The sequence below is a fragment of the Polyodon spathula genome, chromosome 1 (genome assembly GCF_017654505.1).
Source record: "Polyodon spathula isolate WHYD16114869_AA chromosome 1, ASM1765450v1, whole genome shotgun sequence".
Lineage (NCBI taxonomy): Eukaryota > Metazoa > Chordata > Actinopteri > Acipenseriformes > Polyodontidae > Polyodon > Polyodon spathula.
The window spans coordinates 22,072,795-22,091,197 of NC_054534.1; the positions used below are offsets into that span (position 1 = coordinate 22,072,795).

An 18,403-nucleotide genomic window follows, 5' to 3' on the forward strand; every position below is an offset into this window, starting at 1 on the left:
TTTTCTTGGTTTAGAGACGGTTACTGTATGTCAAAAGTGGTTGGAGGTTAGGTACGTTTTTAACCCCTCACCCTCCAAATTCTTTTGTCGATTCAGAACCAAAATGCAAATGTACCAGTGGGCAAGGTATTTACGATTCTTGTCAGCTGAATCCCTGTTTTCTCTTAAAAGTTTCTTAAGAGAGAAAGAGTTATTTGAAAATCTGATTGTTTATTACTATAATTACTGGTGTGTTTTCACAGCATGATATGCAAGCACTGGAAAAACTAACTTGGCACTGAAAGAACTAATGTGGATGAACCAAAGTGTCCTTTTTTTTGTTACAGCAAAAATAATCCAAATATTGTGCTGGGGTAAAAGCTTCACAATATTGTCAATACATCTGATACTAGTTTAAATAAACTAACAAAGAAATCTGCCATTTAGAAGGATTCTTGGAATACATTCAGCAGATCCAGTGATTTTTTTTTTCATGGATAATCTGTCCACAGAAATATGAATTTAAGCATTAGTACCAAATGAACCAAAATGTACTACCATGATCGTACAAACCAGAGGTTTTAAAATTATGTACAAAAAAAGTGTTTACCCCTAGATAAAACACCAAATAAATATTTTTACTTCCAAAACTCCATTCTGAATTCCACTTCCCTTGACCAGATTTTCAGCAGATTACCACCATTCATATTTTGTCTCCTGCAAGGTTAAGGGAGTTCCAGTCTGTGATCCTAAAAGACATACATAGGACTTTTACATTTTGTTGTGAAAATCTTGGTAGCTACTTTAACATCATTATCCCAGGATGCCCTGTTGTAGGGGACCTGTGAAATCTTACAGAAGTCTGCCAGGGGAATGAAACTCAAAGGTAATTTAACTTAAGTCACAACATACTATCGAACTGATGAAAAAGAAAGCTCAGCTGAAAAAGATGAGTTCCTTTTCTATTTCTAAAGAGCTTCGTCCTTTGTGCTTGATAGCTTGACAATAGTATGGTGAATCCAGACAGCTCCCACAAATGACTAAAAAAAGGCGGCATTTTGGATGATCTTTGCAGACCCAGTTCATCCTTTGTCAGTGTGGTGTGAAAATCTAAATATTCCAAACGGCTTGGCTTCCTATGTAGGTCAGAGAACCTTTGAAATACTGTCGTCCTTTTTGTCCTATATGAGGAACTGGAGGAGGTGTGTGTGTGTGTGTGTGTGTGTGTGTGTGTGTGTGTGTGTGTGTGTAGGAAGGGAATTTTTTTTGCAATGGGAATAAATCACCTAACATTTAAATATCAGCATCTTATTAAATACACTCCATGGCTTTTATTAGTTCATAAGGAAGTAAGTTATTTTTTTTTCTGAACAAGTTACACAGGCACCAAATACTGTAGGAGAAACTCCAGTTAAAGGTGTCCGGCACTACCATTGCAATAATGTGTCTAACCTTTGTGGCTACACCGGCTTAAACGTACACTTCCAATGACATAATACACAATTTATTTAAATATGCATTTACATTTGGTGATTCCTTTTTACGGCCCACATACTCCTTTGTTCTATGCTCACTATACACTATACTAATTATTACATCATTAGAATTTAGCCCACCCAGGGAAATAAATACACCAGAGTTGGTTACTGATGGTTAAGACTATAGTTTAAAGGTACTGGTCTCTTCTGTTCTGAATACAGACTCAAACTGAAAAACATCACACGTCCCTGGTATTTCTTACCTGTACTATAATATTCTTATCAATCTTGAGATACAAAGGCGTCCATTTTTATCAGAATATATGGGAATGTCACATCTGCAAACCAAACATGACCTTTCACCTTTAAGACTTCATCTCCCTTAGTAAAAAAAAAAACAAAACAAAAAAAACTGTCCACTGAGTGATGGATTGTGTGTATGTCATCTCTAGGTAGGGTGTAGCAGGAAAATAAAATAACTTCAAAACTCATCACGTATACTGAGGTTCGTGACTTGACTCCTTGGCAATAAGGTTCATTGCCTGCTAAGTTTGCTTGACTGAATTTTGATCTTAAAAAGCTGCTGACTTCCAAATGTTTCACAACGTGTTAACATGTCTACATTTGTTACTAATGCACTTAAAAAAAGTCTGAATAATGTTTGTCTATTCCCTATTTTAACAAAAAATCTGTAGGATAAAAAAAAATATGCAAATCATATGTGGACATGGAGTCAACAGTGAAAACTGTGAAGTCATGTAAAAGGTGCTTCTGAGCAAAAGTTCCTTTTTACACCATTGACTTATACAGTAGAATAGATTGACAGAACACCTCAAACACCTGCTCAGTTTTTACAGACTATTTTTTACAAGTGTTAGACAAATCACAAAAACCACATACAGCTAAAAAAAAACACATATGTGACATGGAGCAGAAAATAGAAAAATACACAGCAAGACTGGTATAAACATAACTGAATTGTCACATTTTGTTTTGATATTTCCCTGTAATGCTGAGGGAAAGAAAAGCTGCACAGCATTCACAAGGCAAACATTATGAATCAAGAAATCTCTTTGGCTTTACAGGGCTAGTAATATTAATGTCAAAAGGATCATTAACTACACTACAAATGTGTTCCTGGCAAATGTGTTTAGGTATTTTGCTGCTAATGACAGTATAAAGTTGTTCAGAACCACTTATTTCTTTATCTTTTGTCACTATGTTTGAATGTTTGAACACTGTGTTTGAAACTGGCACTGTACTGTAAATGACTATTTGTAGGAACACAATTTTGTCATGTTCATTGAACTATGACCGTTTCAGCTAAAGTAGGTTAATTGACAGTATATGTAAGTGTGACAAAGTGCCCGCCCCTGTGTATATTATCTGTTATATGTTGTGTGTTTAATGTTGGTGTAAAGTCATTGGTACACAGGATATAAACACCGCCCACTTCGACCGTCTTCGTGACAGTAAGTCAAACCTCTTCTTCATAAAGTTTCCAAAATGTTCCACTGACCAGCAGTAACAGAGCACTTCTAAGACCTTCCCTACACCCAGCTACTCTTTTGTCTGCACTAGTCTGCCATGCCATCTGTACTAAATTATCTTCAGTGGTAAAGGATACTGGCACCATGGATCTGTACTAAAGAGCAAAGGTACCACAACAGCAACTAGAATGGCATTGCCTTTGACAAAATAATAAAACATTTTTATATCTGACAAAACAATTGTACGCTCCCAGTAGTATGGATCAATACACATTGGCATCCATTGCTGTATAATGGTACCACATAAACACTTGTGTGTCACTGTGTCATGATCACTGTGTAATCCTTGTTCTAAATCCATTGTGTTGACATTGTAGTGTCTACTATTGCTCTGCTAAAGTTTCATCAGGGCAATAATAGATTGATACTATAGCATAATTGTATTTGAGTAGCATTACAAATAAAAACAGGTTTCATGGCCTTTTTGAATTTATTGTACTTTCATCAAACCTTCAACGTTCTAATCAAGTTCAGAGCCAAAAAGAAAATGTCAGAAATGTCTGAATCCCCTGGGTCACATCAGGATCCAGAATCCTCCTGGACCACGTTTCAGTGTGCCTAATGACCCTCAAATAACTGACGACTTGCAGGGGGAATTGTGCCGAAGTGTGTACACGGCAGTTAGTTAGTTGCAGGTCTTGAGGTGTTGGAAAGACTTTTGGCCCCTCTTCATTCACAAGCTCCCAGATATAAAACATACGACTGTATTCTAATTAATACATTCCAGGAAATATTACAAATATTTTTTAAAAAGAATCTAACTGTAAAAACGTAACCACTTGGAAACTGGAGTTCATAAAACAATGCAATGAATTACGGACCCAAATTAATGCTTTAGTTGGTCACTAAAATATGGTCACAAATGAAATGCTCTGAACAGCAGTTTTAGGAATGTGCTTAGCTGCAAATGTCTTTAATAGTAAAAGTTAAAATCATACTACTAACAAATACATAAAGCTATATCTACTCCCCAAAACTGAACCCTAACCATGTGAAAGTATATAAACTGTACTTTTTTAGATAAACTACGATTATGTTTTATGTGTAACATAGCATAAATTCATGCATTCTCCAGTCAGGGGAGAATGAGACTGTCACCATCAGCGTACTCTTTTTGTCTATCCAGCTGTACAATCCAAAGGGTCCTGTTTCGTTCTGAAGATGAGGGAGATTTATGGCTACCATGTTTTGTAGGATATTTGTAGTAGACCTCAACAACTGATTTGGTCTAAAAACAGTTTACATCTGAAGCTATAAAACACAACATAGACTTGTACATTTTGAGGTAAAAAATACCTAACAATATACAAAAGCCTGCCTGTTATTTCCTGCCTCATATTCCCACAGCCCACGTGGAATTCCAAATACTAACAGAGCCCCTTCAACTGTAATTACGATTTAAGGTCTTAAAGCCTACCCCTTGACAGCACACATTTAGATAAAAATTACCCGAAACAGAACAAAAAAAATCAAGACCTTCAATTAACTACATTCTACACTTGTCGTAACACGCTCTGTGGGTGCCAAGCATTTTGCACACAACAACGAGATGTGTCCAAAAGTGCCACGTAGAGGATAAAAGACACACTTACGTCTTATATAGATAACAGACCCTGGAATATTGTAGCCGAGCAGGCTAGTTAGCCGGGCGTAGGTCGGTGATCTGGGTTGCATGGGCAGCGGCGACCGGGATATCGCTGCAAAGTGCAGCACCTTTTCTTTGTAGTTTTGTTACCGTTTTATTTTCCCTGTTTCTTTGTGCCTTCGATTTTTGCATTATTGTTTTGAAGCACCTGCGAGTGCACCTGGACTTTTTACCATTGCTTGGTATTCCCGTGGTTCTGTTTACCATAGTTGGTAAGCAGATCACGGACCAACAGAGCCCTCTGAGGGCTAAAGAAACCCAAAGCACCCCTGAAATAAAACTGGGCACCTGTGCGGTGTCGTCAAGTTCACCTGTCTGTCTCCTGAGTCAGTGAATTACCCACCACCCTTCCACACTGCTGTATACAAAATGTAATCCAAAGCATGACCTGGGAAAGATTTTTTTTAAGGTAATACTTTACAACTGCAGTTGCCCATTTCTCTACATTTGTACATGACGATTAAGGCCAGGGAATTGAATTGAGGTCACTTGAAACATTTACAGCACATCGTAAAAGTGGTATGATTTGCTTTTATAGTTAATTTAAGCTAGCAGAATAACTTTAGGGTATGCCAAATGAGTAATGCTTCAAAAAGCCACACATGAACAGAATTTAGATCTTTTATTTAACACCATGTATTCAAAGAAACTACGATTATATAGTTATATCGCAAAAGTCTACTGGAAGCCATAATAGTAATACAGTATTTCACGTTAGTTTTTGTCAGTTTTTTGTTAAGTACATGGAAAACTGCAAAGCAGTATGCAATTCAATATGTTAATGCAACATTATTCAGCAGGTTTCATTCGACTTGAGTAAAATGAGTTAATTTTATAGGGTGATGCAAAACTTTTGTCCATACCTGTATATCCCCTGGTGTTTGCGATTAAGTGACTTCTGTGAAGTCCTTTCACAGATGTGGATGGTGACTGTTTTTTTTTGTTTGTTTGTTTTTTACACTGTCAAAGTCACAGACTGTCTGGCTTGTGTACATGGTTTTGTGGTTTCTGGTTAACACACTCCCACTTGCCAGGGAACATTAACATTACTGATTACCCTTAATTGGAATGTGACTTTTCACCAGGGGCCAAAAACTGTAATTGTCCAATATTTTTGAGAGTGATATCATATTTTCTACAGTGTTATACATGCATCAGCATCTTTTATATTGCCTAACCCTTCGCATGAGATGAGGTGATTGATTATGGGATTGATAGGATTGTGATTATTTGTTATAACACTTGCTATATAAGACTGATCTTTTTGTCCCCAAATATTTCACATGCAAAACTGTATTAAAATCGGTCAAATAGTTACCATTACGTAGTTTTTAATAGTGCATCACATTTTACTACGGTAGAAAAAAAAAAGTTGGTAGCCACGAATTGTATTCATTGAAGAATGAGAATTAAAATCACCCAAGAAGAATGACATTCAATGATCATAACATTGTAATGAACTTAGTTAATTGTGTATGAGTGCCTCAGGGATCACCATGTCCTGGGGATTCCTCCAGGACAAGTGGATTTAAATGAAACTGCGTTTCTTTACAGTGTTGTGACACTCTCCAGGAAAAGCAAACAAACAAACAAACAAACACCTGTTTCCCTATTTCAGGCCAAGTGTCACTTTCCTGCCAAACTATGCACTACTTTGCCTACTAAGCTAAAAAAATTAGAGGAGAGTTCAGTCTTGTAGCTATTTTCACTAGACAATACAACCCTTCTCTAAATATCCCATTGTTTGTACAAGCTGCTCAAATTATCCTTCCACCAATGGAAGTCCTCCACTTGAAATGCTTGTTTGATCCCGTATCCACCCAGCGCCACCTACTCTACCTACAATGGCAGGCAGCGGTTGTGTTTTTCGAAGGAAGCACTTCAATATTCCATGGAAAAGAAATGTTAACAAATTCTCATAGTAACAGCCAAGAAAGCCCTAAGACCCACTTGATACACACAAATCTGCACTCTAGAGAAAGCATACTCTTTTGTTTATTCCAAAGGTACTTCCTTGGAGCGAGGCCCTCAATATGAACTAACCAAAATAAATACAACTTTGCTGTGAGTGAATTTTTGTTATATTTGGCTGGTGCTTGTTGGCCTTTTAAAGAAGAGACACCATTAGTTATCCGAATGGTATGCATGTACTTACCAATACAGTGAGAGCCATCTGCAGATGTTACAAAGCCAGGTGGGCAGGTACAGAAATAGCTGCCAACCGTGTTGGAGCATTCTCCGTCATCACAGACACCTGGGATTGTGCTGCACTCATTTATATCTGTGAGGAATAAAGCACACATACATCAGCAAGACAGCAATAACACAGATGCATGCCTGAAGATGTCTGAATCATTTTGTTTAATTTGCTTTATACTGTTCTTCACCTGAAGTTTACACACTGCCTTAAAGCAATAAAAAGTATTAAGTCTCAAAACAATGAAGTTTTTTTTTTTTTTTACTTGGTTATTCTTTCATTATGCTTGTAACAGGGTGATGTGGTATGTGTGTGTGCATAGTCACTGGAAATACTGAGACAAACACAGAGCATTGGTGTTGCATCCAAAGGCTCAGCGCCGTCCAGCTGAGCACAGGATGAGACCACTGCTCAACTGGTCGCTTAGCAACACATCTCCTTCCGCACATCGCAGTTGATTTCTCAAAGACACACACACAAGCCACGAACCAGCAACAGGGTTCCCTATCACAATGCTCAATACATTTTTTAACAGAAAAAAAAACTACACTAAAAATTAAAAGACAATTAATCGTTGATGGGATTTATGAAAAAATAGACAAAATTCACAATTTACACAATCACCTGGCCTGCTGAAATATTTACAACTAAATGCACCAGGTTTGTTCAGCTGTCATAATATATGTATTTCCTCAACAATTAAAATTTACAATTCATTTTATGGAAAAAGCTAGACGGCTGATTTTTATTTATTTTTTACAATTATTTCAAAATTCCCAGCAAGTCTATTAAATGCAAAAACAAATCTCTGTTGGGATATAAGGGTTAGTCAAAGTGCAACAACTGTCTGTGAAAACTATGACATTTGTGATTCTAAATCAAACTACAAACACATGAAAGGTCTACAACAGAACAAAATACAAGTTAGTGTCAGCAATCCTGCTTAAATATATACCAGTGAGCAAGTGACTGTGAAAGTCTAAACCACAATGAGAGGAACAAATGTCTAAATCATCTCTTGTGCTCACTGGCGGTGGTTTGCCAAACTAAACCACTTGGTAGCATCTCAACCATAATTCATTCTGTTTTATGTGTGGTTGTAGCTCTGGAGAGAAGTACTTAATAAACCCTTTTTTGTAAACAGAGCCAAAAAAAGTCAATCATTAATTAAATTAATTAAAATGAAGCTAAAATGTGCAGCCATAAATCATATAGTTTCTGGATAAAAAAAGTTCCCTATCGTTGAACAGTGCAAAATGAATGTGTGTTGAGTCCACGTGCCAGACCGTGCCATATACTGCAGAAGGTTAATTAAGGTTTTTTGGTTTAAAAACCTCAATTAAGAAAGGTCTACAACAGAACAAAATATAAGTTAGTGTCAGCAATCCTGCTTAAATATATACCAGTGAGCAAGTGACTGTGAAAGTCTAAACCACAATGAGAGGAATAGACAGTGGAAACATAAAAAAAGCTATTGAACAGGAAGTTGAATCATTGGTTACTTTGAAAAAGCTGACTGTAAGTTCCTTTATTCTGAACCATCTCCCTCTAGGGCACCTAAGTCTGAAAGCTTTGAGAAACACTTTCCAGCCGGATGACTAAATGCAGAAGGAAGCTCACAATTCTTATTTTCTTTGATAAAACTCTAGGTTATCCTTTTTTTACATTAATATTTGCAATGTCTGCAGTATAAATTCCTGCTTGTTACATACGCCGGGCAAGAGAACTGTGAAGCTAGTGAACTTTCGAATTATGCTTTATGTTTTATGCATGGGATTACATCTGTTTCAGTCTATTAAAGCCCTTTTGAATCTTTAGCGTTAATAAAAAGGATTGTGCTGCACAAAATACAAGTATGAACATCTTAAAATGGAACTCAAGTATATTGAAGTACAGTATATAATAAAAGTTTTAAATGGCCCATTGGATCTTTATTCTATGTGCAAGAAAAATCTACATGATTTCTTTCAGGAATTTATTATTATTATTATTATTATTATTATTATTATTATTATTATTATTATTAATAATAATAATTAGTTATTCATTAGTTATTTAGCAGACACTTTTATTGAGAGCTACTGACAGAGACTAGGGGCTGAACTAGGCATCAAAGACCGTCACAACCTTATTTACCTGGGTATCTGAAAACTGTCTTTGGTAAGGAAACAATTCATTTTCATCAGAATATTAAAATATGTTTTCATATTTAGAGTACAGTAAGCAGCCAGGCAGACACGGTTTTCTGCTTTCCTTGCAGACACTTTTTCAGAAGTTCAAAAGACCCCGCTTTCACTGAAAAAGGAGTGAATGACTGGAAAAATCTAAAGAAAAAACTTCCGAAACATTCATCAACTGACACCGCAAACAGTGTTTTGAAAGGTGACATTTGTTCAAACAGTCGAAGGAAGTGTTCTGATTGTAGTGTTACATGTAGATATCAAATTCTCAGAAAACGGTGGTGCGTTAAAACAGACAGTACACTACGGAAAATGTGTTGCCACAAGTTCTGTAAAGTCAGATTCAAGATCAAGCTGTTTGTATAAATCATACAGCAATTCGAATAAAAGTAGAAATTGTGAAGAGGATGTTCCAGGCAAGGGAATAAGCGAAAAGGAGTCAGAGTTTTTTGTCGGCTGCCTCCTGCAGCGGTATGGGGGCTCAGATCGGAGGGAAGAATTGATGTTAAACCAGCCAAGCCTTGTCTCCTCCAATGACATTGAAATGCACCTAAATCCTGGATCTGACTACAGTGTTGATTTTTATACCCCAGCTGCCTTAGCGGTCTGGCAGTTGTGCAGCAGAAAAACAAGAAATATGTTTGATAGACCTGCTTTGCACATGTTTGCGGGGGGAAAAAAAAAAATAAAATCGATCTTCTCTCACAAAGATTTTTTGTGTTAGTCAGAACGATTTCTTGTGAGGGTTTATGCAATTTATTTTGGGGAGGCTTAGCCTCCCAAAGCCTCTTATATATAGTTTGATCCCAAAATTGGTAGTGTTGCCAAGTCTCACGAGAAAAAAAAAAAAAGCGACACTGCCTTTCAAAATAATCAAACCAATATTAGCGTGGGTGTTTATGCAAGTTCCAACCAGCAAAAACACAAAAACAAGCACAATTCTGTTTATTATAAGCGGACTTGGCAACTGTGAAGGTTACCTCAGCCACCAGTTTAAATTGGACAGGAGAGATCTGAGGAGTCTCATGCTGTCAGAGATTCTCTCCTTTATTTTATGTTGTGTCAAATATTAATGATGCAAACAAATAACACACAATCAATATGTTCATTTGCAATTTTATTTGGTCAGTTCTGAGAGGGCATCAACAACTTGTTGGATGTTGTTGCGTTGTTTTGGAAGATTGAGCTGGCTCACGACATCCAGTTGACCAACTATATTTACTAACGTGGAGGTCAGACATGTGTTGTCTTTCGACATAGCTGGGACCAAAAAAAAGGACGGGAATTAATTCAGTTAGACATTTAACCAGCTCACTTGCTCTTCATGTTTAACTTTAGCATAGTTTTTACAGCAAGGGTATTCTTAAACAGCTGCATTAATACTATAACATGGGCATAACGCAGTTCATGGTAAGTGGTTTTATACAGAACTGTAAACCCACAAGAGATATACAACACAACAGACCAGACACAGCAAAACACAATAATAAAAAAAAAGCCGCCCGTATTATTATTAAGGTGAACTACACCACTGCTAATCATAAAATCACCCATCAGCCACTACTTTCTGCCGTCTTGGAATCCACAGTAACAACCGACCTGCTCCCTTGCAATATTTATAGTTAAGGATAAACATGCTCATTAACATTTACACATGAAATGCGGGTTTCCATGCGAAACCGGGCGTGGATTTCCCACGTGTTTTGTCATTTACCTAGTACATGAAATTTACCCTATCCCTCTTTTTGGACGTTTTTTTCAGCCACAAACCTGATTTACCCGAGTAATTCTCCCAAACGTGCACGCGCATCGCCATTTCACGTGTAAATTGACCCGCATGGAAACCCCATAATGGTTGGTTGACTCTTCATAAACACAAATTATCCATTGCATTTAAAGCTATACTGCTTATAATGTAGGCTCAATATCCTTCTTGCCAAACTGATTTTTATTAACATTTCATAGGAAAATTGACATGATTAGATAGCAATTTGTTGACATTTCTCTTTCTTCGTTGACTTGGCTGTATTCTGTAGGTGCCTGGAATGCTTTTTACTGTGATGGGATGTGCTCCTTATAACCTGTGTCTGTCAGGATGATGTCATATCAAGAACACTGACACAGAACAAGTCATCAACATAGCAGCAGCTCTCAGACCAACAGTGTGTTACTGTGGTATGAAGGAAAGAAGATTAAAGCTAAAAAAGGTTGTAACTAGTACAGTTTATTCAAAAAAGTCCCAAAAGGTCAAACTTTTAGAAAGCAAAATGCCAAATAAGGGTTTGGGAATAAAAAGGACCGGATGTGATAGTAAACTGACAGTCAATAACTCAGCCTTTGCATACCATTACAAGCTGTAGAATATTTTCTTCCTCAAGTTAGATATGTTCATATATTTATTTTGTTTTTATTTTATTTTTGCATCTTATTTATGCAGCTCTTCAGCAATACCCCTTATTTAAATGCATGCAACCTGCCACTAACAATAGTAGGCACTGTATTCACAGCTAACATTAATAATGTCTTAGACACCTACCAGGCAGGGAAAGAGGCCCTTCTTAATTATATATGCTTAAAATTACAAATACAGACTAATAAATCAGTTCTCCAGTGGAACTCCTTCCTTCAGGCTACACTTTCAGGGTAGTTAGTAAAAAAATACTGCCAAATGTAAAAAGATGCAGTCGCAAACAAAAGTATTGACATCCTACTCTTATTATACTATAATTCAAGGTAACACAAAGAGGATAAGCATTTAGTAAACTATAACCACTTTTTTTATACAATAAAAAACTAAATACATAATTTGTAGTAATTTAACGAATAATCTTTATAAAAACTTATTTCATTTAAAGTACTCGTTCATGACAAAAGTATTGGCACTCATGCTTTAGTATTTCGTGTGTCCCACTTCTGATTTCATTGCAGCTTTCAGACATTTATGATAATTCTTAACCAGTATGTTACATCTTGTTGGTGAAATCTGGGCCATTTCTGTCCTGCATATTTCCTTCAGCTCTGATCAGTTCAAAGCATTTCTATTGGATTGAAATCTTTTGATTGTGAAGGCCATTCCAGAATTTGTATCTTTGTTTTCTTCAAGAATTCCAGAGTTGACTTAGCTGTATGCTTTGGGTCATTGGATAAACTGTCTGACAATCAGCCCACAAGCAGATGGTATCAGTGACCATTGTAGAATGTTTTGATACATAGCTGCATTCATCGAATCACATGAATGTCTCCAGTACCCGGAACTGCTAAAACACCTGCATATGATTATCAAACTACCTCAATGTTTAACTGTGGGTACAATGGTTTCTTCATTGAAGGCTTTCCCTTTATTTATCTCCAAACATACTCTGGTCCATTTTTGGGGAAAAGTTGTATTTTTGTCTCACTGGACCAGATAATTTTTGTTGAAAAATGCTTCAGATTTCTGTTTATATTTCTTGGCAAATTTGAGATGGTTTGTTTTATGAACAATCTTTAAAAGTGGTTTACAGCGAGGTCTACATGCACACAACTCTTCTGTGTCCAGATGCCTTTGTACAGTTCTTTCATGCACTACTATGGCTGATGCATCTAAATCTTTCTTTAAGTCCTTGGTTGCTAATCTTGAATTTTTTTTTTTAGCTGCTCTGACGATTCTCCTACTTGCTGTACCTCTAATTTTCTTTGGACGTCCACCTCTTTCAAGCATTCAGTTGAATTTGTTCTGTGGTACTTCTTGATTATTGCTCTGATTGTGGATTTTGGTATTCCTTTGATACTAATCTGTAGCCATTTCCTTTGTTGTAGGTTGCTACCAGTGCTTCTCAAACGTGACTCCTTTGTCTTGACCACCATCTGCTGTGTTGCCAAAACGTTCTTCCAAAACGGATGTTGGAAATAAGTTACCTTTTTTTCTGGCTAGTGACTTGGTACTTGTAATGGTTTTCAATCAATTAATATATTCTATAATTAATTCTATTACATTTTTACAAACTTTTAATGTAAAGGTGCCAATACTTTTGTCATGAACAAATATTAGAAATTGCTTAATTGTTTTTTTTTTTTTTTTTTTTTTTTATAAAGATTGTATGCTAAACTACCAGAAACTGTGCATTAGTTACTGGTTAATGTTTACTAAATGCTTATATTGAACGTGTTTTCTTGAATTACCTTACAGGGTGCCAATATCTGTGACCATATCTTAAAGGAATGTTGGTAAATGTTTGCCAAGCCCTTTAACTAATATCATTTTTTTTCATTTGGTGTAATTTTTCAAAGACAAGAAGACGAAAATAAACAGCTGGCAAGGTGTTTTACTGTCCAAGGCCTCTCTCTCCTGGTCTTTAATCATAGCTTTTAACACACTAGGTGAAAGCAAGCACTGGCATGTCTACGGAGACAGAAGATGAAAAGTGTGAAGCTGGAAGGGAAGTGAAATGCTACTTTCAAATGCTACTATTCAACATGCAATTCCAGAACATTCGACAATATACTAAAAACGAGACACACTACATCCTGCTGCAACTGAAAAACTGGGCGACACGTGGGGGAAAGAAGCCACCCTCAATAGAGCGTCTCTAGCCCATCTGAGTTTAGTTATGCACAATGCAAACACGCAACACAATGTAAAGACTTAGTTTTCTTTGACAACTGAAATTATTCAAATGAAGTCATCATACAGATCCACAGAGATATAAGGCAAACATGGTTAATAAAGTATTATTATTATTATTATTATTATTATTATTATTATCAAGGATATAGTTCAATGGTATAACTACACTACCTTCTGCTAACGGTTGCTGCTCATTAGTTAATATTCTGTATACACAAAAAGGAATGTAAAAAGATACGTGACAAAAGCCAGAAAAGGGTAATTCCTTGAAGAACTTTAACAGTTATTTGTTTAAACCTGGATGTACAGATCATTTGATAACTACCTTGCTCATAGCTTCTTAAATCTAAGACGCGAGTAGTAATTATTCTGAAAAAACATAAGGGCATGCTGGCTCTGTATGACTGCATCACACTGAAACAACTGGAAAAAACTAAACAGCTTTAGTATACTACAGGAAAGGTCAAACCTGGTGCAACATATCTGCGCTGACCAAACATTAGTAAACAACTATATTGGCACAGCTATATACTTGTAAAAACAAAATGCCTTAAAAGGGTGGATAACAACTTCCTTTTGATTCATGGCCTATGCTTGTTTAGTCTAAGCAGGACTGCTAAAAGGGGATAAGCCACCCCCTCTCCCCCTCCCCAAATCAAGCAGAAAAAAAGGCATCATCTGTTAGGAACATGACTTGTTTAATCTGTAAGCTGCCACTATTTGCAGAGCAACAGGCCACGTTTAGGCTTAGCTGGCTTAGTAAACTGAAATGTACTTTGAGAGACTTTAAAAGAAAGGACAGATCTGTTGCTGGGGTGAAAGTACCCAACCTTCTTACCAAAACAAGAAAACATATCACTGAAATCAAAGACTGAATGTGTTTCTTCTTCAAGAAATACATGTAATGTTTTAAATACAAAATAACTAATAGGTGCAATCTTTGACAAACAAATGCCTGTAACATTAACATACTCTACTGTTGACCAGACGCTTGTGCCTTGCTTTACAGTACACTTCAATTAGACATCCACATTTATTAGTGTCTGCATTTTTGGGAACCAGATTTCTAGGTATAGCTTAACTACAGCTTGGATTAAAATTCTTTCTTTCAACTGCTGCTACATTTTCTTTGTAGTTTTCTTTAATAGAAATACAGTGAAGTCCTTATTACGTTTGTCAACCTAACAAGTTCAATAGCCATTAAAGCGAGCTAACTGGTTTCAAAACACTCAGATCAGTTGTTTCCTATGGCCAGTGTACCCACAGAAGTGCTAATGCTTAAATGACCACATTTTAACGATCTAACATCTGTGTAAATAATAACCAAAAATTTAATTCACACTGTTTGGGTTGGATGAAAGAAAATGAATGTAATAACCCAGAATAAACTGGACAGAAAATGGTGTTTCCTGTTCAATTTGCGTTACTAAATGTAAACACGCCCCGGTTCTTACCTTCACACCTCTGGGTTGCCTCACTCTGCTTGTGACCAGCAGGGCACTTGCACTCATATGAACCGACTGTATTGATGCAGTTTCCACCTTGGCACAGACCTGGGATCGCCTGGCATTCATCAACGTCTGCACGAAAGGGGACAGAAGTAGTATATAAACATAGCTGTTCAGGCTTGGATTTGTCAGGCTCTGCAAATAGAAACATGCCTGTCTAAAAGTCAGGTTTCTCTTAATAAAGTCAGGACATACAGTAGACCAGTGGTTCTCAACCCTGGTCCTGGGGGAACACTGCCCTGCTGGTTTTTGTTCCAACCAAGCACTCTATTACATAATTGAACCCTTAATTGAACAAATAATTTGCCAAATCTGAGCTTTTTAATTATTGTAAACAGATGGAGATTTCACTTTAGGTAAAAATTGTATAATGAACATAAATTCTTAAACTTTTTATAAGATACTCTATTTAAAAAGCTCAGATTAGGCAAATGATTAGTTCAATTAAGGGTTCAATTATGTAATTGAGTGCTTGGTTGGAACAAAAACCAGCAGGGCAGTGTTCCCCCTGGACCAGCGTTGAGAACCACTGTAGTAGACGATGCTGGCGACAATGACACTGACTGAATGAAACAGGTTTCATCCGAGTGAGATAAACCAAAAATAGCTTCTGGTAGCTGCAGTTGAGCAGCTGCCTGTGTATCAACACTCTAATAGACTTCACAATCTTGTTTGTGTCCTGTATTTACTACAACTCTCCCCGGGATTATCCTCTTGATGTGGAACATTCCGTTTACAAGAAGGTCCTAGAAAGAATGTATTGAATATATACACACACACACACACACACACACACACACACACACACACACACACACACACACACACAGTATATATATATATATATATATATATATATATATATATATATATATATATATATATATATATATATATATATATATATATATATTGCACATACTTTCCATTCTATCATAGTAGATTAAAAGGGAACCCTTCCAAAAGAACAACCATTCCATTGAAATTAATTAAAAGTTAGTTTAAAATAACCAACTAATTATGAGATGAGTTTTTAGCCAAATAATTAGCCAATTAGGAAATAACAATGCAACACTGATTTAATAATTAAGATGCACAGTGGTACTAGAATTTTACTTAGTTATACAATTTGATAAACCTTTTAACAAGAAATCTCTACTAATACTTCTAAGACACAGTCAAAAAGTGAAATAGTTACCAGATAAATCCCACAACATTGTTTTTCTTCCTAACTCACTGATCATTCCAAACCACTTAGCTACAAATACAAATTCACTACTGTAAAGCAGTGGAGAAGCATATATACTCTTAACCATTGAACCAACAACCACATTTACTACAGTCAAAAGGCACTGTTGTCTTTGGCTTGGAGGTCCTGGGTTAGATCCCTATTAGGGGCTGCCACAAACGATTCCTCCATGGCAGGCTGATTAGTAAATGGGCATCTCTCTGGATAGAGAGGGTCTGGGGAAAGTTGCAGACCTGCTGAAACTCAGCAAGTGGTTCAGCGCAGAGCTCAAAACGTTCATAAGTGAAAAAGTCAAACAAAAAATATGTAGTGCTAGTAGTAGTTTATTTTGGCATATACAGTATATACCATAACTAGGTACTGTGTAAGACAAAAAGCCAATATTTGCTACAACCATAGAATATGCTGTTTATACAGCTGTTTATACTGTTGTTTTTTTTTATTTCAGATTCTTTTCTTCTTACATATTTCTTTTAAATTAGCAAAATTACCTTTGTTTTAGGTCTGTAAATCATTCCGAAGGCCTGCAGATGAAATCGTGTCATTCTCCTTTACTTAATGTTTGGTTTGACTTATTTTGTAATTATAGGCAACATTTCTAGCTTTTCAATGGTAAAATGCCACTTTTTAAGGCATGCAAAGTTCCACATGTTTGGCTGTGTAAACGCAGAGTCAGGCTGTCTGAGATAAACTGAAGTAGTTATTTAAAGATTGATATTTTCTAAAACATACAGATAGAATCATCTAAGTTTGGATTCAGAACAATAACTTCTGGGCCTATTCATGAAAGCACTCCAACAGTCCAATACAATGCCCACTTTAATCTGCAGTTCTTAAAGGCTCTTTGTGTAGAAAAGGAGACGTGGTTAAGAGGAATTTCCCATTGCTTTATGGGAGACAGTCAGACATATTTCAAATATGTTAAACAAGGAATACACTAGCTGTAATCAGAAATCTCCAGTGCTTGTACAAGATTTTCATTGACATGACTAAATGTGGATGCCTCTGAAAGGCTGTATTGCTGAGCTGTATATCAGTCCAGTTTTGCACAGACCCTGCTCTGTGTGGCTTCAACAAGAGTATGTTTCATAGCCTTGCAAACCAGAGAAATGAAGTCACTGGAAATAAATGGAGGTGACTGAGGGAAATTAAACTATTCCGGAAAGGGGAAGTTTTACTCTTAAAAGGTGATGAACAACCCTTGAAACAAAAAGTCAGTGTATACAAGTGTGAACTAACCATGCTGACAAAAATAATTAAACTCTGTTTTAAAAAAAAAAAAACAGTTCGCCCTTTAAAATTTCAAAGCACACTTTCTTACAATCCTGCTTTTTTCTGCATTAAAACTATAGTGTGCCTAGAGTAGTACAAACTAAATAATAAAAGGACTATGTAAAATGTAAAATCATTTCAGCAATCATTTAGGCCAGTGGTTCCCAACCCTTGTCCTGGAGGACCCCCTACCCTGCTGGTTTTTGTTCCAACCGAGCTTGCAATTACTTAATTGAACTAATAATTTGCCTAATCAGAGCCTTTAAATTATTTTAAATAGTTGGGGTTCCAAGTTAAGCACACAATTGTATAAGGAGCTTGAATTCTCCAATTTTTGATAAGTTACATGATTTAAAAAAAATAAATAAATTAAATTTAAACAAATTATAACTTAAATTAAGGGATCAATTAAACAATTGAGAGCTCGTTGGAACTAAAACCAGCAGGGTAAGTTGTCCTCCAGGAACAGGGTTGGGAAGCACAGATTTAGGCAATGGATCAGTTGTGATTAATATTTAGAATGATTTAATTCATACAAACCAAACATAAAATACACGTGTCTCGGTTAGACTTGTTGTCATTAACCAATCCGAAATAGCAACTAGATGAAAAGAAAAACAGAAACTTAAGACTTCTACTGTGAGGTTACAGTAATTGTGATTTAAATGGTACCATACTTTCTAAATACAAATTGATGTGATAAATCTCCTATAAGTAAAATATGCTGTATTATAGGCAT

At 36.3% G+C, this 18,403-nt stretch overlaps 1 protein-coding gene across 1 annotated transcript in view; it reads right to left on the bottom strand.

Annotated features, from left to right (window-relative positions):
* Positions 1-18,403, bottom strand: part of LOC121315616 (fibrillin-2-like) — a 97,736-nt gene that overhangs the window by 58,110 nt on the left and 21,223 nt on the right. Inside the window, exons 7-8 of the mRNA XM_041249866.1 lie at positions 15,090-15,215; positions 6,808-6,933 (exon numbers count right to left, since the gene is read on the bottom strand). Of these exons, the coding sequence (XP_041105800.1) occupies positions 6,808-6,933; positions 15,090-15,215 (252 nt within the window). The remainder of the gene's footprint in view (positions 1-6,807; positions 6,934-15,089; positions 15,216-18,403) is intronic.